This window comes from Strigops habroptila, chromosome W, assembly GCF_004027225.2.
Source record: "Strigops habroptila isolate Jane chromosome W, bStrHab1.2.pri, whole genome shotgun sequence".
Taxonomy (NCBI): Eukaryota; Metazoa; Chordata; class Aves; order Psittaciformes; family Psittacidae; genus Strigops; species Strigops habroptila.
Window position 1 is genome coordinate 35,578,522 of NC_044301.2, and position 21,285 is coordinate 35,599,806.

Here is a 21,285-nt window from a genome sequence, read left to right on the forward strand (position 1 = left end):
TGGTATGAGGTTCAACAAGGCAAAGTGCTGGGTTCTGCATTTGGGCCGTGACAACCCCATGCAATCTGCGGAAAGGCTGAGAGAGCTGGGCTTGTTTAGCCTGGAGAAAAGAAGGCTCAGGGGAGACCTTATGACCATGTTCCAGTATTTAAAGGGTGGCTACAAATAAGATGGAGACTCCCCTTTTACAAGGAGTCACATGGAAAGATGAGGGGTGATGGGCAGAAGTTACTCCCGGGGAGATTCCTAGCTGGACACAAGAGGAAAGTTTGTCACAGTGAGAACAATCACCCACTGGAATAATCACCCCAGGGAAGTGGTGGATTCCCCGATGTTGGACACTGTTAAGATTCCGCTGGACAGGCTGCTGGGGACATCTAGTCTAGGTCATGCTTTGCCTGGAAAGGTTGGACCAGATGATCCTTGAGGTCCCTTCCAACCTGGGATTCTATGATTCTATGAACGTGTATAGCAGTATGTAATAGAATACATTCTGTATGGCATTTCCCTGCGTAAAACCATTATAACAGTATTCGGTTTAGATGTCAACACTTTAAAAACCTGTATTGGTAAACTGAAAAGCCTACAAAACCCAAGAGTTTTTCTAGGTGTGGAAAGCCTACCTTATACATAGTAAACAAGCTTACAGCCTAATTTAACAGGAGATTAAGAAAGGACTTGACCTTTATGTGCAGAGAAGTATCTGATGACATGAAGTTCTATCATGTACAGCCTATAAGAAGATCATTAGCTGAAGATGAAATCTGACAAAATTTAGACTAGCTAGCTATAAAATTTTTTAAAGTGGTCATAAATAACTATCATAATATTTTACTGAAGCAAATAATGAATCCTCTATTATTTGAAAACCCTACATTAAAATGTGATGTTCCACAATTTAGAAGTTATGGATTAATGTAAGAACCTCTGTAAAAGCCTATGGCATGTGTTACATATGAGGTCAATATCAAGCAGCCATGCTTCATTCTTTCTGACCTCACCTTCAATTAATTTTTGTATTGTGCATAAATATAGAAACAAATAACATTAATATATAATATAATATCAAAACATAATATGGTATCATAACATAATTCAAGTTTCAGTCCAACTTGTTGAAAGCAAGTCAAAATATTTTCCCATTTCAGAGTGGCTGCACTGACTTAAATTTTCTGATGACATCATTGTGCCATGAAAAACAAAATTTCTTCTAGAAGAAGAGACACCCATTTTATCCTTCAGCATTAGATAAAATGTCTTTGGGAAAGGACAGCATTTAGAAAAGTATTCAGATCCAATGGACAAGCATACGAAGGGACAAAGTGTTTCACATAGTATAGAAGGCAGTTTTCAGCCCTCTGTCTGAGAAAATTTTCTTTCTGTTACAGGTCAAAGAAAAACATAATCTCTAAATACGGATATTGTCCTGGTTTCAGCTGGGATAGAATTAATTTTTCTTCCTAGTAGCTGGTGCAGTGCTCTGTTTTGGCTTTAGTCTGAGAACAATGCTGATAACACACCCGATGGTTTAGTTGTTGCTCAGTAGCGCTTACCCTGATCAAGGACTTTTCAGTCTCTCATGCTCTGCCAGTGAGTAGGGGCACAGGGGGCTGGGAGGGAGCAGAGACAGGACACCTAACCCAAACTAGCCAAAGGGATATTCCACAGCACAACACATCATGCCCAGTATATAAACTGGGGGGAGTTACCCAGAAGGGTGTGCTCAGGTTGAGCTGGGTATCAGTCAGCGGGTGGTAAGCAATTGTATTGTGCATCACTGCTTATTGTTGGTTTTTTCCTTTTTCCTCTTTTGGTTTTATATTTTCTTCCCTTGTTATTTCCCTTATCATTATTATCATTAGTATTAGTATTATATTGTACTTTAGTTATTAAACTGTTCTTATCTCAACCCCTAGGTTTTAGATTCTTCCAATTCTCCTCCCTATCCCACCAGGGGAAGCGCGGGGGGGAAGGAGGGGGGGGAAGGGAGGGGTGAGTGAGCAGCTGCGTGGTGCTCAGTTACCGGCTGGGGTTAAACCACGACAGTCCTATTGAGTGATATACCTGGGAAGAGTTAATTTGGAGCTTCTTGGCCTTTACTGTCTCCAGAAAGCTACTATTAAGAGCCCTGAATCTTTGCTAAAGCCAGATTATATTTCATCATCTGCCAAAGAATGGATGGAAGGAGATGCCTGGTTTGCAAGCATGACATGAAATTAGCTTGAGTAACAGCCGATGTGGTGGCAAAATAATTTTTGGACAAGAAAAGCTGACAGCTACAGAACTCAATCATACAACAGTACTCAATACAATTGCAAATTAGTGATTAAATCATAAGCAGGAAAAATAATTCTTTGTAACAGAATAGTATTCTCATATTACTGCCCACCAAAATCACACTATATACAAACATTTCTCTCAAACTTTACCTCAGCATAATAAAGTACAGAAGAGAGGGTGGGGGAAAGATTAAATCACAGAAAGAAGAGAAATAGAGAGGAATGACAAAAAAAAAAATAACACCTTGGAGCCCTAATAGCATCAGACAGAGACAAGAGAAGCATATCACTATTGAAATCAAACAGCAAAAGAATAGCTATTAGGCATTTTGTGCAAATAATTAGCATTTGCAGTTCTTAGGTCATTAATTTTTCAGCACTGTATTAAAAAAACAAGGCTGGTTAAAAAGCATAATTTAAAAAAGAATGTACAGAGCTGTTGCCACTGATAATATTTCTATACAGCTAAGTTTCTGTTAAATTGAAAGCATTTTTCTGTTAAATAAAATACTTCTACTGAGAAAACACATCTATAAATTATGAACAAAATACATTGAAATATAGTAACCATAATTACTAATACAAAGAATGCTACCAATCCATCTAAGACAGAGAGCATGCAGTGAATATGACAAAGGTGGGTGTATTGGGTTTACACGGCAAGGTTTTGGGGGTGTGTGTGTGCTACAGGGGTGGCTTCTGTGGGAAGCTGCTAGCAGCTTCTCCTATGTCTGACAGAGCCAATGCCAGCTGGCTCCAAGACGGACCAGCCACTGGCCAAGGCTGAGCCCATCAGCATTGGTGGTAGCACCTCTGGGATAATATATTTAAGAAGGGGAAAAGTTACTGTGCAGGAGCAATTGCAGCTGGGGAGAGGAGTGAGAATATGCGAGAGAAACAGTTCTGCAGACCCCAAGGTCAGTGCAGAAGGAGGGGAGAAGATGCTCCAGGTGCCAGAACAGGGGTTCATTCCCCTGCAGCCCGTGGTGCAGCCCATGGTGAGGCAGGCTGTTCCCCTGCAGCCCATGGAGGTCAACAGTGGAGCAGATATCCACCTGCAGCCTGTGGAGGACCCCATACCAGAGCAGGTGGATGTGCCCTGAAGGAAACTGTGACCTCATGGAGAGCTCATACTGGAGCAGGCTCCTGGCAGGACCTGTGACAAAGTGGAGAGAGAAGCCCACGCTGGAGCAGGTTTGCTGGCAGGACCTGTGACCCTCTGGGGGACCCACCCTGGAGCAGTCTGTTCCTGACGGACTGCACCCTGTGGGAGGGACCCACACTGGAGCAGTTCGAGAAGGACTGTAGTCTGTGGGAAGGAACCACACTGGAGAAGTTCATGGAGGACTGTCTCCCATGGGAGGGACCCCATGCTGGAACAGGGGAAGAGTGTGAGGAGTCCTCTCCCCCTGAGGAGAAAGGAGCAGCACAGACAGTGTGTGATGAACTGACTGCAACCCCCATTCCTTGTGCCCCTGAGCTGCTGGGGGGGAGGAGGTAGAGAAGCTGGGAGTGAAGCTGGGCCCGGGAAGAAGGGAGGGGTGGGGAAAGGTGTATTTAAGATTTGTTTTAATTTCTTATTATCCTGCTCTGATTTAGATTGGTAATAAATTAAATTATTTTCCCTGAGTCAAATCTGTTTTGCCCATAACGGTAACTGGTGAGTGATCTCTCCCTGTCCTTATCTCAACCCATGAGCCTTTTGTTATATTTTCTCTCCCCTGTCCACTTGAGGAGGGCAGTGATAGAGTGCCTTTGGTGGTTAATCATGTGTTAGAATGATGGTCTTTCAAAACTGAATGTGTACATGATTTACTGGATAAAAAAAACCAAACAACAAAACAAACAAACAAACAAACAAAAACCCCACAACTTTTTTTCCCCTGTCCTTCCATACAGTACACAAAAGTTTTTCTAACAAAAGAATAACTGAAGTTTCAGTTCTGAAACACATACAGTGTTTTCCACATACAGAGTTACTATTTCATTAGGAGTACACGAGAATCACATTATCTACAATGTTCAAATGTAGAACAAGGGAGAACTACTTACCTATCCAGGGGAAAGAATGAAATGCAAGTAGACTTCTATGAAAACATTTGTATTATTTCCTTAAAATCATTAGTTACAAAAATCTTATGTAGCTCTGATGTTTTCATATTCATAGCATTCCTCTAAACTGTTATAAAACCATTTTTTGTTAAACATCAGCTAATGTTTATCTCTGTACATTTACTATGTTTCATACAAGACAAGGCTTCAAGCTGGAAATATACTTACACAGACTCAGTATCTTTTTCTTTTTTCATTATTCCTGATAAACCAAAAGGCTTCCTCTTCCGTGGTTTTATCCCTACGAAACAAACACTTTTCATGTAAAGATCAAAGAGATGAGTATATATTTAGCAATGTCACATGCTGGTGCATACCAATGCCAATACTTTTTAAATGCCATGATTAGTGATACAAAAATCTAACAGTGGAGGTAGGTATGGAGAAAAAATAAGGGAACACAAGAACAAACTAAGGGAACATTATTCCAATATGTTGTTCAATAACACAATGTGCTGGTTTGGGCTGGGATAGAGTTAATTTTCTTCACAGTAGCTAGTATGTGTCTATGTTTTGGAATTGTGCTTGAAAAAGTGTTGATAACACCAGGGATGTTTTAGCTATCTCTGAGCAGTGCTTACGCAGAGTCAAGGCCTTTTCTGCTCCTCACACACACACACACCCTCCCCACCAGCCTGTGCACAAGGAGTCGGGAGGGGACACAGCTGAGACAGCTGACCCCAACTGACCCAAGGGATGTTCCAGACCATACAACATCTGCTCAGCATATAGAGCTGGGGGAAGAAGAAGGAAGGGGGGACATTTGGAGTGATGGCATTTGTCTTCCCAAGTAACCACTGTGTGTGATGGAGCCCTGCTGTCCTGGACACCTGAACATCTGCCTGTGATGGGAAGTGGTGAATGAATTCCTTGGTTTGCTTTGCTTCTGTGTGTGGCTTTTGCTTTCCCTATGAAACTGTCTTTATCTTAACCCACAAGTTTTCCCACTTTTACCCTTCTGATTCTCCCTGCCATCCTGCTGCAGGGGGAGTGAGGCTAACGGCTGTGTGGGACTCAGCTGCCTACGGAGGTTAAAACACATCAGCTTCATACAAGAAAAAAATTAAAATACAGTTCAAGCAAAACGTTAATAAGTCTATATAAAACTGATCTGCATTGTGCATCTATTTCTCCAAGCTGGATATGCTAGACTGTCACTTATTTTATAAAAGATGGGTACACTGTCAATTTGAGGAAAGGGACTCTGCTCACAGAAACTCAACAAGAGCTATTGCTCCAGCTGATCCTGAATAGCCAAAGCACTTGGATGAGAAACTGAAGCCTGCCTCTCTCAGCTACTGCAGTTCAATACCCTATTCTTATTTGCCTGCATGTTCCCAGTAGTTGCAAGCCCCTGTCCTCCTAAAAAGTAGGATCTTGGTCTTGTAAAGACAAGAACATCTCCTGGGTTCCCAGCTGATACTGACGTCATGATTTCCCAGTGCTGTAGCCAGCTCTAATGCTGGCTCCCACTGAGTCTGGAACCATGACTGTCTTTTCTTGCCTGTTTTTAGCACTAGATATATATAGAATCATAGAATAGTATGGGTTGGAAGGGACCTTCAAAAGTCATCTAGTCCAACCCTCCTGCAATGAGCAGGGACATCTTCAACTAGACCAGGTTGCCCAGAACCACATCCAGCCTGGCCTTGAATGTCTCCAGGGATGGCACATCCACCACCTCTCTGGGCAACCTGCGCCAGTGTTTTACCACCCTCATTGCAAAGAATTTCTTCCTCACATCCAGCCTGAATCTCCCCTCTTTTAGTTGAAAACCATCACCCCTCATCCTATCGCAACAGGCCCTGCTAAAAAGACTCTCCCCATCTTTCTTATAGGCCCCTTTTAAGAACTGAAAGGCCACAATAAGGTCTCACTGGAGTCTTCTCCAGGCTGAACCACCCCAACCCTCTCAGCCTTTCCTCATAGGAGAGGTGCTCCATCCCTCTGATCATTTTTGTGGCCCTCCTCTGGACCCTCTCCAACAGGTCCATATCTTTCCTGTACTGAGGACTCTAGAGCTGGATGCAGTACTCCAGGTGGGGTCTCGCGAGAGCAGAGTAGAGGGGCAGAATCACCTCCCTCGACCTGCTGGCCATGCTCCTTTGGATGCAGCCCAAGATACAATTGGCCTTCTGGGCTGCAAGCACACACTGCTGGCTCATGTCCAATCTTTCATCCTACCAGTACCCCCAAGTCCTTCTCCTCTGGGGTACTCTCAATCCCTTCATCCCCCAGCCTGTATTGATACCGGGGGTTGCCCCGACCCAGGGGCAGGACCCTGCACTTGGACCCATTGAACTTAATGAGGTTTGCATGGGCCATATAGCTTTAGTACAGACAAAAAAGTTTGCTTTCATACCCATTTAATGTACTAAAATTAAAATACATTTAAATATTCCATTAGACTTACTGTCATGTCTGCTTCAGTTTTTGCTGAATCAAAGTAGACTGCCAAACTTTAAACAAGATAACTGAGTGCAAGCATCTGATCCAACTAGTGTACAGTTTTGTTTTGATGTAAGATAACTACCTACAGCAAACTCTTGAGCAAAAGAGTGGAAGCAATTTGTTTTCCAAAATTTAACATCTGTCAATTTGAGTACATCGTTAAACACCCACTATATTCCCTTTTACAAAAAACATTACATAGGACATAAAGAATCTCTTCACCTTTAGAAATTTTCAGGGTGATATAACTCAAAACTTCTCACAAATCAGATAGCTATAAACATATTGTATGGTTCAATAGAGACAGAAATTGCTCCAAAATTATTTTTAAATGCTAGTCTGGGATTTATTTCCTTTCCATGCTTTATCCAGCCCAAGACAATGACAAATGGAACATAAGAGTAGTTTCTGAACATGGATCTTCTCTGCTTCAGTTAAAAAAGTTTTTAAGTCTCAGCTACAATCTTGGCAACTTAAAAGTTGTTGACTGCTATAGCTATACTGTAAATATCTCTGTCCAAAAAGTAAATATATAGCTTATACAAATAAAGCAGTTCTTAACCACTTAAAACGATCCCCTAAGCAAAATAAGCTACACCAACAAAGGAAGGCTTTGAAACCATAACACTGCATTAGAATTGGTATAAGTAATATGGCAAAAATAGAAAGAGCCCAGGCCATGTTTTGACACTTGTAAATTAAGTTACACAGTCATAAGTGAACCAAATCCAAACCTCTGCAAAGACAGGGTCTTAGGCAAAGTATATTTATAAGAAACATTAAAATTCTCTGACCATCGTGCGTTAGGCTTATAAAGTATTGTAGGTCTCATTTTCATATAAGTTTGTTTCTCAAAAGAAAACCAGCTTTTTGGTCTATTAGAATACCTTAAAGTTATACCAATTCACATGTGAATATCCTTCTCTCCTCAGTTTCAGGTCCTATCCACAGGCTTGTTAGGTAAATAACTATGCTAGAACAACTCACCTTCAACTGCACCAGATGTGTTACATTCTTCAAATTCAATACAGCCTTAAGGAAATGAAAATGAAGATAAACAATAGGTTAAATTTAATCTAAAATGAAGGTCAAACCTTAAGATATTTTAACAACTATTAATACTTCCTGAAAATACTAAATAATCTAATTAAAAATTCAGGTGGTAACTGAAAACCACAACCACTACAAACTTCAGTTTGTTTTTAAGTAAGTAGTACAACATAGCAAACCATTGTCCTGCTGGCAGAAAAGGACCTGGGTGTGTTGGTCAACAGCTGGCTGGACATGAGCCAGCTTGTGCCCAGGTGGCCAAGAAGGCCAAGAGCATCCTGGCTCATATCACCAATAGTGTGGCTAGCAGGACTAGGGCAGTGATCTTCACCCTGGACTCAGCATTGGTGAGGCTGCACCTCAAACACTGTGTTCAGTTTTGACCTCTTACTCCAAGAAAGATATTGAGATGCTGGAGAGTGTCCAAAGAAGGGCAACGAAGCTGGTAAAGGACCTAGAGCACAAGTCTGATGAGGAACAGCAGAGGGAACTGGGGTTGTACAGCCTGGAGAAAAGGAGGCTCAGGGGGAACCTTATCGCTCCCTACAACTACCTGAAAGGAGATTGTAGTGAGGTGGGGGTTGGTCTCTTCTCCCAAGTAACAAGTGATAGGACAAGAGATAAAAGCCTCAAGTTGCACCAGGGGAGGTTTTGACTGGATATTAGGAAAGATGTCTTCACTGAAAGGGTTGTCGAGCATTGGAACAGGCTGCCCAGGAAAGTGGTTGAGTCACCATCCCTGAAGAAGTTTAAAAGACATGTTGAGGTGGCACTTAGGGATATAGTTTAGAGGTGGACTTCAAAAGAATGTAAAACCCACAGGTTGAGATTAGAACAATTTAATAACTAAAGTACAATAAGACTACTAAGGGAAATAACAAGGGGAGAGGCTATAAAACTAAAAGGGGAAAGGGGAAAAAAAATCAAACCAACAAACACAAGTGATGCACAATACAATTGCTCACCACCCGCTGACCAATACCCAGCCCAATCTGAGCAGTAATCTGGGCCTTCTGGGAAAACCCCCCTAGTTTATATACTGGGCATGACATGCTGCGGTATGAAATATTCCTTTCACTAGATTGGGTCAGGTGTCCTGTCTCTGCTTCCTCCTGCCTTCCCGTGCCCCTCCTCACTGGCAGAGCATGAGAGACTGAAAAGTCCTTGATCAGGGTAAGCATTACTTAGCAACATACCATACCACAGCACGTCATGTCCAGTATATAAAACTGAGGGGAGTTACCCGGAAGGGACCAATTGCTGCTCGGGTCGGGCTGGGCAAGATGTATGTCGTCAGATCCCCACAAACGTCACAGAATCATTAGGGTTGGAAGGGACCACTGGAGATCAACTAGTCCAAACCCCCTGCCAAGGCAGGGCCACTTAGAAAAAGTTACACAGGAACACAACCAGGTCAGTTTTGAATATCTCCAGAGAGCAAGACTCCACAACCTCCCTGGACAGGCTGTGGGGGGAGCGAGCAAGCGGCTGCATGGTTCTGAGTTACCAGCTGGGCTTAAACCACAACAGACATTTTTGGCGCCCAACGTGGGGCACGAAGGATTGAGATAATAAGATTAACCAGAGTGTGTCAAAACGTATTTGTGATAAGCATTCATTGCTTCAGATTAATAGTCACTCATCACAATGTTGATTTATTTGCTCTCAGAGTTGTTGTGCTTGGTCTCAGCGTTTCAGCATTTCATACCTTACTTGCAGCCAGTATTTGCTGTTTTAGTGTTTATTGGCTTTGGGGCCTGGGCTAAGGTTCTTGTTTCGCTTTACTTTATGGTTATGACTTGTAATACAATAGAATCATTGATCATGAAACTGGTCTGGTATGCATTCCCAGCATGGCCATCACCTCCATACATTGGGAGGCATGCAAATGGCTGTTAAAACTACCCTGAGAGCAATGGGTGGTGGGACTTTCAAACACTGGGATACACATTTACCAAAAGCCACCTGGTTAGTCAACATGAGGGGATCTGCCAACAGGGCTGGCCCAGCCCAATCAGAACTTTTACGTACTGTAGAGGGGGATAAAGTTCCTGTGGTGCACATAAAGAATTTGTTGGGGAAGATAGTCTGGGTTATTCCTGCTTCAGGTAAAGGCAAACCCTCTCGTGGGATTGCTTTTGCTCAGGAACCTGGATATACTTGGTGGGTAATGGGGGAAAATGGAGAAGTCTGGTGTGTATCTCAAGGGGATTTAATTTTGGGGGAAAACAGCCTATGAACTCAATTATATGCTGTTGCCTGCTATATAACACTTCTGTAGCCCATCAGCTAGATGCCCATCTCTGCCACTCTGGACTTTCAAAAGAAGATATGTGCTGTCATGATCCTCAGCAGAGAATAAAGTCATGGGAAAAGCCAGGAGCAACAGCAGAAGTCTCCCAAAACCGTCCTCAGGTCACCATCGACTGAATCTGACTTCGATCATCACCCCAACAAAGAATGAACTTTGATGAAACCAGATGAGCTCAGCAGTGACCAGACAAGTTCAGCAATGTCATCAGCAGGCAACAATCCAACACTACACGCTATTTCTCCTGCCCTGAAAGACTGTTACAATAGATGGAGCCTGGCATCATGAACTGAATGAACTCAGAGAGCTTTATAGGGATGGTCCATAGACTAAGGAATGATATCTGTCTCTCTGTGTGTATGTGTGTATAAATATATATATACACATCAAGAGACAAAAAGCGATGGTATATTGAAAAATGTGGGATCTAAGCATGACGTGAATGGTATGGAATAAGGGGTGGATACTGTCCTGGATTCAGCAGTAGCAAGCCAGGAGGAAGCAGAGACAGGACACCTAACTCAAACTAGCCAAAGGGGTATTCCATACCACAGCACGTCATGCCCAGTATATAAACTGGGGGGAATTACCCAGAAGGCCCAGATCACTGCTCGAGTCCAGCTGGATATCAGTCGGTGAGTGATAAGCAATTGTATTGTGCATCACTTGTGTTTATTGCTTTTTTTCCTTTCCCCTTTTAGTGTTATATTCTCTCCCCTTGTTATTTCCCTTATCATTATTATTATTGGTGGTGGTAGTAGTAGTGGTTTTGTATTATACCTTAGTTACTGCACTGTTCTTATCTCAACCCCGAGATAAGGATTTACATTCTTTTGATTCTCCTCCCCATCCCTCCGGGAGCTGGAGGGAAAAAGGAGGGGAGTGAGCGAGTGGCTGCATGGTTCTAAGTTACCGGCTGGGCTTAAGCCACAACATTGCCCTATCTCTGGAAGTGTTCAAGGCCAGGTTGGATGGGGCTTTGAGCAACCTGGTCTCATGGAAAGTGTCCCTGCCCATGGCAGGGGGTTGTAACTAGATGAGCTTTAAGGTCCCTTCCAACACAAACCATTCTAGCATTCTATGAAATTATGTTGTTAAATTTTTATGAATCATTTAATATCAAAGCTAATGAATTCTGAGAATTTGAAATTTTAAGTACATTACCCCTACAACTCATAAACAAATACAGTTTGAACTTTTATTAGGACTGGAAATCTACAACATTTCCTACTCTCCTATTTTTAGTCTCTTACCGGGTCTTTCCTTGCCAGTTCCTTTTGACTCGGCAAATTTCTGTATTAAACTCTCAACTGTAGTATTTGACATTTTATTAATAAACTCTTCATGCACCTTCAAAAACAAAATACAAACCAACAAACAACACAAAAGGAATTTTAAAAACAGTAATTGCAAGAATATAATTAATTTTAAAAAGTTCTTTTCTCTGGAGTTAAGGTTCAAAATACTTGCCTCTCAAATATATTATGGGGAGTCAAAAAAAAAAAAATCAACAGGCATTTTACCAAGGAAATCCTTTCTCTGCTTTAGTATTAGCAAGTGTGCGTATGATAGAGATACAAATGAGGAATGAAAGAATACAGCTTGATGATGGGTCTAGGATTTACTTCGATTTCTTTCATCTAAACCACTTCTGTAACCCATAATTTTCTCAAGTTGTCAGCAATATGTCCCACTATAATGTCAGGAAGACATGCAATCTCTTAAGGCCACACCAGTTAAGGGTGTGAACTGTTACCACTCTATTATCACAGTTCCCACCTGCTTCAGTAAAAGCATTACTGTTGTGATGGTTTTTGGTTTGACAAAGGGACAACCACATGCTAATAAGAAGTTCCTCCAACAAGGCAGTACGTATATGCTTTAGAAATAAATAGCATGACCCTTGTGACCACCACTCATTGACAGAAAACCTCAAAACTAAGGAAAACAGTGACTCAAATTAAGTGTATACAAAATAAAAATACATTTCAAATATCAGAAGTTAAAGACTACTTATAAGTATTTTAACTTGCATATATAACTTGCATCTAAAGAAAATATACTATAAAAGCTTCTTTTAAGACTGCTACTGAAGGTCTTTTGCTCATAAAACCCAAGGTGTATCAAAAATTTGAAAGCTTTTCAGACTGATGATATAATTTCAAGTTTTAGTTAAAGAAAAGCACAAGTATCCTGAAATGTGTGAAATGGGTGCTAATTACTATCTAGGGAACAGAACTTTGAAATACAATTCTTCAAATTGTCAAAATATTTTGTTTTCTGTTAACACAAAAATTAAAAATTATTCACAGCCTTATTCTGTACAATTTCTGATACTGAACTTATAAATATACCAGGAAGCAGTAACAAAATTCAGCTTATATAGAATTTAGATATTAAAAAGATTTCCAACACAACGAACAAAATTAGAGGATGATCCATTTAATAAAAAAATTTCAGAGAGGCTTGAATAACAAAAGAGAATACACATATAGAATCATAGAATCATAGAATAGTTGAGGTTGGAAAGGACCTAAAGACCATCTAGTTCCAACCCCCCTGCCATGGGCAGGGATACCTCACACTAGACCATGTCACCCAAGGCTCTGTCCAACCTGGCCTTGAACACTGCCAGGGATGGAGCATTCGCCACTTCTTTGGGCAGCCTGTTCCAGTGCCTCGCCACCCTCACAGTAAAGAACTTCTTCCTTGTATCTAACCTGAAGTTCCCCTGTTTAAGTTTAAACCCATTAGTCCTTGTTCTACCGCTACAGTCCCTGATGAAGGACTCATCACAAAAATCATCTTTTTGTGAAGAATCATCACAAAAGATCAAAACTGCAGTTTAGTAAATGTTTGAGATGCTTGAAGATTTGAACAAGTTCAATACTTCCATAATGTTCGATATCTGTGGTAAAAAGAACCACATCTGCTTGAAAGTCTTTTGAACTGTGTGGATAATTTTTATTTATCACCTCCTACTCATACTGGTTTAAAATGTTACCATCATTTGAAAGATGTGATCTTGTAATTACCACAAACACAGTAAGAAATGTTTCATTTAATAGTTAAGAAAAATATGCAGCATGATCCAAACAAATGATAATATAAAAATTACCTCTCCTATTTGTAAATGAATTTCTTTTATGGTATTTGACAATGATTCTGTAATCTCTTTCATATGAAGAAGGTGTGTTTCTTCAATATCTTGAAATGTCTGTAAATCAATACAAGCAAATATTCATAATGAAAATAATTCTTGACAAACAACTATAGTTTTACTCAGAAGAAAAATCTTTCAACACGAATTTCTGCCAAATCCAATATCTAAACTACAAAGTGAATTATATTTTCCTACATCTTTAGTCACAAAACAATAAAAATAAAAATAAAAATAAAAATAAAAATAAAAATAAAAAAAATAAAAATAAAAATAAAAATAAAAATAATGGAGCCCTGCTGTCCTGGATGCCTGAACATCTGTCTGTGATGGGAAGTGGTGAATGAATTCCTTGTTTTGCTTTGCTTCTGTGTGCAGCTTTTGCTTTCCCTACGAAACTGTCTTTATCTTAACCCACAAGTTTTCTCACTTTTACCCTTCTGATTCTCCCTGCCATCCTGCCATGGGGGGAGTAAGGTGAGTAGCTGTGGAGGGCTTAGTTGCTGTCTGGGGATAAATCACAACACTAATGCCTACCTAATAACACAAATAAAGCTGAACACTGAGCATCTTCATATTCTGTCTCTAGATACAAAATAAACTGTTACTTTTTTTTAATTATTCTTTCGTAGTGAATTGCTCAAATGAAATTTTAAGACATCATGAAAAGCCCAGCTAATTTGTTTGCTGAAGCCCCTTACATTTTCCTTCACTAATTCACTGACAATAAAATGCACTTCAAATACTCTTCATGTTTATCTTCTGCCAGTTCTAAACAAGAAAGCTCACATCTTTCTTGCTCTTTAGAGACAAGTCTGCAGTACAAATTAAGCAAGGCCAGTTTACTAAAATTGTATTTTTAAATTTTTTTCTTATGGTTTCAGAAAGCAATAAGTAAACCACTATAAACACAGTCTCTGTCTTGTAAAGTAGGGAATAAACAGCAGACAGCATTTGTGAGACTAAAGATTTAAAGCATCCTGACTGAACTTGCTCTGAAGTCAATCAGAAGTATTCACAAGATCTCCTCCTCTCTCATGAGACCCCACCTGGAGTACTGCATTCAGCTCTGGGGCCCCCAACACAAGAAGGACATGGACCTGCTCAAGTGAGTCCAGAGGAGGCCATGGAGATGCTCTGAGGGCTGAAGCACCTCTGCTATGGAGACAGGCTGAGAGAGCTGGGCTTGTTCAGCCTGGAGAAGAGAAGGTTCCAGGGAGACTTTGGAGCAGCTTCCAGTGCCTAAAGGGGCCAACAAGAAATCTGGAGAGGGGCTTTCGACAAGGGCCTGTAGGGACAGGACAAGGGGGAAATGGGTTTAAGCTGAAAGAGGGGAAATTTAGATTAGATATTAGGAAAAAATTCTTCACTATGAGGGTGGTGAGGCTCTGGCACAGGTTGCCCAGAGAAGTTGTGGCTGCCCCATCCTTGGCAGTGTTCAAGGCCAGGCTGGACGGGGCTTTCAGCCACCTGGTCTAGTAGAAGGTGTCCCTGAGTGTGGCAGGGGGTTGAAACCAGATGAGCTTTAAGGGCCTTTCCAACCCAAACCATTCCACGATTCTATGATCTATTTCAGTGGGGGTTCAGTAACTTCCAGAGCAAGGTAAATAACAAACAGGGCAGGAACTTCTTCAATTATTCTAGATATCCAGAAGAGCCATGCATGTATATGAGTTGAAACAAATCAGTTGAACAGTTCAGTATTTTTCTGTTATTACTTGATTTCCTTGTATGAAAAAGGTAAGGTCTACAGCAAAAGTCAGGCTGCACTACAATTTATCCATACCACACAATGATGGAGTTACTGGAATACTTACTGAGCAACTACAATAATTACATTAACAAGAACACTGCAAAGAAGTTACCATTTTGGGTAACAGCAGTATGTGTTCACACGTCAGTATGCTTCCACCTTATTTGTGGAAACTCTCCAGGAGGAATGTAAATGGTAAAGATTGTTTTGTTACTATTATACTTGCTTCTAAGAATTGTTTTAAGATATATTTAAGTTTAAAAATGTTGCCTAGTCCAAAAATTCTCAAGTGATTGGAATCACACATGACAATCCCAATCAAATTGCCTAGGGGTAACTGATAAACAAATATTTTAAGTTACGGCGAGAGACACAAAATGCTAAGGCAACAGATATAAATGTATAAGATGGACACCCATTCAAGTAAGTCCAGGCCAGGTGTCACACACACTAAGTCAGCTTGAAGATGCAAGTCTCTACCCTTAGTACCCCATTGCCTCTTCCTTTGTGCCAACACAAATGCTTGTGTTGGTAGTTCCTTGCACAAATAAGAGTCACATTTTTTTAAATGAGAGAAACAATGTACTTAACCAAATTTAACTCAAACTGAAAAGCATAGGGAGTACAGCTCCTCCAACTAGAACCTAGCTAAAATACTGCACAAAAAAGATGTCTACTGTGAACTCTTCAATGAAAGGATGTCAAGACTCTTAATCTAACAGTCACATTAAAGGCAGAATTTTGCAGTAGCATGCTTGAGCACTTCTTTATCACAAATGCCTGGACTGGAGGGGTGAGCGGAAGAGTTCTGGTATACAATATATTTAATACCCTTTCTGTAACAGCTGTGTTGAGTATCTATTCAGAGATGAACTAGATCAAGTTCTAGTGAAATTTTCAAAGTAAGAAAGCAGTTTATAGTTTAGGACAGGGCAGCGTTTCATATGTCAGCCTACATAATAACCATACAGTAAAATCTTAATTTCCAAGGAGTTAAGAAAAACCCTAACATTTTTCCACTTCTATGTTAATAATACAAGATGTGTTGGGGGAGGGGAGCATTGATCCATCCCAACATTCCTGGTCAGTTGCCAGCACCTGTAATAAGTGCTTGGAGCGATGTAGAGATGTTCCAGCTGCCCCAGCCATTGAGTCGGCTGCATTTGGAGCTCGGCTAAGGTGCCTCTATACAAACGCCCGTAGTATGGGGAACAAGCAAGAGGAATTAGAGATGTGTGCAAGGCTACGGGAATATGATGTCATTGGTATCACAGAAACATGGTGGGATGGCTCCTATGACTGGAATGTCGGAATGGAAGGTTACAGGCTGTTTAGAAAAGACAGGCCAGGCAGATGGGGAGGGGGCGTTGCTATCTATGTCAGTGATAGGCTAGAGAGTATGGAACTCTGTCTGGGGACGGGTGATGAGGTAACAGAGTGTTTGTGGGTCAGGATCAAAGGGAAAACAGCAACAGGGGACATTACGGTGGGGATCTGTTACAGGCCGCCTGATCAAGAGGACTCTGTGGATGAAGCACTCTACAGACAGATAGGAGCAGCCTCACGCTCGCAGGCCCTGGTCCTCATGGGGGACTTCAACTATCCTGACATCTGTTGGAGGGACGGTACGGCCCGGCACAAGCAATCCAGGAGGTTCCTCAATTGTGTGGAAGACAACTTCCTCTTTCAAGCAATAGAGGAGCCGACGAGGAGAGGTGCCATGCTGGACCTTGTGCTCACCAACAGGAAGGGAATGGTTGGAAATGTAATGCTCCAGGGCAGCCTTGGCTCTAGTGATCACGAGATGGTTGAGTTTGAGATCCTCAGGACAGTGAGAAGAGCGTGCAGCAAGCTCACTGCCCTGGACTTCAAGAAAGCAGACTTTGGCCTCTTCAGGAACCTCCTTAGTAAGGTTTCATGGGATATAGTCCTAGAGGGCAGGGGGGCCCAAGACTGCTGGCTGATATTCAAGGATCACCTGCTACGTGCTCAAGAGTGTTGCATCCCGACTAGAAGAAAGTGCAGCAGGAGGGCCAGGAGACCTCCATGGATGGACAAGGAGCTGCTGAGGAAACTTAGAGGGAAAAAAGAAGCTTATAGAAGGTGGAAGCAAGGACAGGCGGCCTGGGAAGAATACAGGAGCATTGCCCGAGAAGCTAGGGACCAGGTTAGGAAAGCTAAGGCCCAGCTAGAATTAAGTTTGGCAAGGGATGTAAAAGATAACAGGAAAGGATTCTATAGATACGTAGCAAATAAAAGACAGGCTAGGGACAATGTAGGCCCTCTCCAGAAGCTATCAGGAGAACTGGCTACCATGGATTTGGAGAAGGCTGAGGTTCTTAATGACTTCTTTGCCTCAGTCTTCACCAGCAAATGCTCTGACCACGCAACCCAAGTCTTGGAAAGCAAATGCAGGGACTGTGAGAATGAAGACCATAGGCCCACTGTAGGAGAGGATCAGGTTTGAGACCATCTTAAGAACCTGAACGTGCACAAGTCCATGGGACCTGATGAAATCCATCCATGGGTCCTGAAGGAGCTGGCAAATGAAGTTGCTAAGCCACTGTCCATCATATTCGGAAAATCCTGGCAGTCAGGTGAAGTTCCCAATGACTGGAAGAAGGGTAATATAACCCCCATTTTCAAGAAGGGGAAGGTGGAAGACCCGGGGAACTACAGACCAGTCAGTCTCACCTCTGTGCCTGGCAAAATCTTGGAACAGTTTCTCCTGGAAAACATGCTAAGGCACATGAAAAACAACGAGGTGGTTGGTGACAGCCAACATGGCTTCACTAAGGGCAAATCCTGCCTGACTAATCTGGTGGCCTTCTATGATGGAGCCACGGAACTGATGGACAGCGGCAGAGCAGTTGACATCATCTACCTGGACTTGTGCAAAGCATTCGACACTGTCCCACATGACATCCTTGTCTCTAAATTGGAGAGACATCAATTTGATAGATGGACCACTCGGTGGATAAAAAACTGGCTCGATGGCCGCACGCAAAGAGTTGTGGTAAATGGCTCGATGTCCAGTTGGAAACCTGTAACGAGTGGTGTCCCTCAGGGATCGGTGTTGGGACCAGTCCTGTTCAACATCTTTGTCGGTGACATGGACAGTGGGATTGAGTGCACCCTCAGCAAGTTTGCCGACGACACCAAGCTGTGTGGTTCAGCTGGTACGCTGGAGGGAAGGGATGCCATCCAGAGGGACCTTGACACGCTTGTGAGGTGGGCCGATGCCAACCTTATGAAGTTTAACCAAGGCAAGTGCAAGGTCCTACACCTGGGTCGGGGCAACCCCAGGCACTGCTACAGGCTGGGCAGAGAAGAGATTCAGAGCAGCCCTGCAGAAAAGGACTTGGGGGTGTTGGTTGACGAGAAGCTTAACATGAGCCGGCAGTGTGCGCTTGCAGCCCAGAAAGCCAACCGCATCCTGGGCTGCATCAAAAGAAGCGTGACCAGCAGGTCGAAGGAGGTGATCCTGCCCCTCTACTCTGCTCTTGTGAGACCTCACTTGGAGTACTGCGTACAGTTCTGGTGTCCTCAACATAAAAAGGACATGGAGCTGTTGGAGCGAGTCCAGAGGAGGGCCACGAGGATGATAAGAGGACTGGAGCACCTCCCGTATGAAGACAGGCTGAGAGAGTTGGGGCTGTTCAGCCTGGAGAAGAGAAGGCTGCATGGAGACCTCATAGCAGCCTTCCAGTATCTGAAGGGGGTCTACAAGGATGCTGGGGAGGGACTCTTCCTTAGGGACTGTAGTGGTAGGACAAAGGGTAATGGGTTCAAACTTAAACAGAGGAAGTTTAGATTAGATATAAGGAAGAAGTTCTTTACAGTGAGGGTGGTGAAGCACTGGAATGGGTTGCCCAGGGAGGTTGTGGATGCTCCATCCCTGGCGGTGTTCAAGGCCAGGTTGGACAGAGCCTTGAGCCACGTGGTTTAGGGCAAGGTGTCCCTGCCCATGGCAGGGGGGTTGGAACTAGATGATCTTAAGGTCCTTTCCAACCCTTACGATTCTATGATTCTATGATTCTATGACTGAATCTCCCTAATAATTCCATCTATGTCTAAAAATTAATTTTTTAAATTAAGAGAGCAAAGAATCTTCTACTGAAAAGAAAATTCCTATCTTGTAAAGGTTTATTAAACCAAGAAACATATACAAATATACATATACATATACCAATACCAATCCTCAACTAAATATTACTACTAAGAGCAGAAACAGTGAGGTTTGCTTTTTGAAATCTGGGACAATGGAAAAAAGCCTGCTATCAATAGATTTGAAAAAAACTTCAAAACATAACAAGCAGCAGCACATGCAATCATACAGAGAACTTGATGTCCTCTGAAACACAGATTAGAACAGCTTAAAAAAAACCCACATGGAAATTTGAATAGATGATGGGGCTTTTGACCATCTCAGATAAACCCCAGAAAGACATTTAAACTGTTACTGAAGTGTGCTTCCAGAAGTACATTTTGATTTCTTCCTAAAAATTTCTTCTAAAACTTTTTCTAGAGAGCTAGTGTTCAACTGTGTCATTCAAGGACACTGCCATCACAAGATACATGGTCAATGTTTGCCCTTCAACCATGCTACTTCTGATATTCTTCATACTGAGTTCCAATGGAGGGCATTCTATCTTAAAACAATTTTTTAAAAGCTTTGATTTCAGATATCTTCAAAGAGATAAAATAGAACATTTTATTTTAAAGCTAACTCATTTAATATAACTTACCTGTGCAGTTTCTGTCATTTTCTGTTCAAAAACAGATTTAACCACAGCATATTTCTCCACATAGAGTTTATAGGTATCTGTAGCTTTTTTCGATTTAACTGCTGCCTATAGATTAGAAAAGACATTCAAAGTACAGGTGTTACATCAATGGAAATTTTAATATTAAGAGATATTTGAAAGTGGAGTTGTCCACTCAGAGACTAATCCACTACAGAGGGATCGATGGCTGCTTGGGTCAGGCTGGGTATCGGTCAGCAGGTGGTGAGCAATTGTATTGTGTAACACGTGGGGGTTTTATTTCTTTTTCCTTTCCCCCTTTTAGTTTTATATTCTCTCCCCTTGTTATTTCCCTTATCATCATTATTATCATCATTAGTAGTAGTTTCATATTGTACTTTAGTTATTAAACTGTTCTTATCTTAACCTGCAAGTTTTACATTCTTTCAATTCTCCTCCCCATCCTGCCTGGGGAGGGGGGGGTGTGAGCGAGCAGCTGCATGGTGCTGAGTTACCAGCTGGATTTAAACCATAACAGATGGTGTTAGGGAAACAAGATAGAATTGTTTTCTTCTTGGGAATTCCCCCATGAGAATGTGCAAGAGTGAAAATCATGAAGTAAAATTCAATGGAAAGAAATGATGGGTTTGATACATCCTGTCATGCCATCCTTAATGCCTGAAGGATCCAACTTTGTACAGTGTCATGGTTTAACCCCAGCCAGCAACTAAGTACCATGCAGCTACTCACTCACCACCCCTACTCACACACCACCCCCCCACCACCACCCCCGGGGAGAAAGGGGATGGTAAAACTCGTGGGTTAAGTACAGTTTAGTAATTGAAAGAAAGTAAAATACCAATAATAATAATTGCAATGCAAGGAAAAAGAAAGATAGAGGAATAAAACACAAGAAAACCAAGTGATGCACAATACAATTGGTTCACCACCACAATTGGTGGCTCCCAGCCAACTCACTCCATGACGTGCTGTGGTATGGAATATCCCTTTGGCTAGTTTGGGTTAGGTGTCCTGTCTGCTTCCTCCCAGCTTCTTGTGCCCCTCCTCATTGGCAGAGCATGAGAGACTGAAAAGTCCTTGATCAGGGTAAGTGCTACTGAGCAACAACTAAACCATTGGTGCGTTATCAGCATTGTTCTCAGACTAAAGCCAAAACACAACACTGTACCAGCTACTAGGAAGAAAAATAACTCTATCCTAGCCAAGACCAGGACACCTCCTCAGGAAGCTGTAGAGAGCAATGAGATCACCCTTCAGCCTCCTTGACTGCGAATGAGACAAACCCAGAGTCCTCAGTCACTCCTCATGGGACATGCCTTTCAGCCCTTTCCCCAGCTTTGTTGCCCTCCTCTGGATGGATTCTAGTCCCTTAACATCCTTCTTAAACCATGGGGCCCAGCACT

The 21,285-nt window shown here is 42.1% G+C and overlaps 1 protein-coding gene across 1 annotated transcript in view; it reads right to left on the reverse strand.

The window, feature by feature from the left end:
- The window catches only part of LOC115619022 (F-BAR domain only protein 2-like), a 120,253-nt gene that overhangs the window by 65,610 nt on the left and 33,358 nt on the right, over window positions 1-21,285 (reverse strand). Inside the window, exons 5-9 of the mRNA XM_030511037.1 lie at window positions 19,865-19,969; window positions 13,322-13,420; window positions 11,457-11,553; window positions 7,830-7,874; window positions 4,560-4,632 (exon numbers count right to left, since the gene is read on the reverse strand). Of these exons, the coding sequence (XP_030366897.1) occupies window positions 4,560-4,632; window positions 7,830-7,874; window positions 11,457-11,553; window positions 13,322-13,420; window positions 19,865-19,969 (419 nt within the window). The remainder of the gene's footprint in view (window positions 1-4,559; window positions 4,633-7,829; window positions 7,875-11,456; window positions 11,554-13,321; window positions 13,421-19,864; window positions 19,970-21,285) is intronic.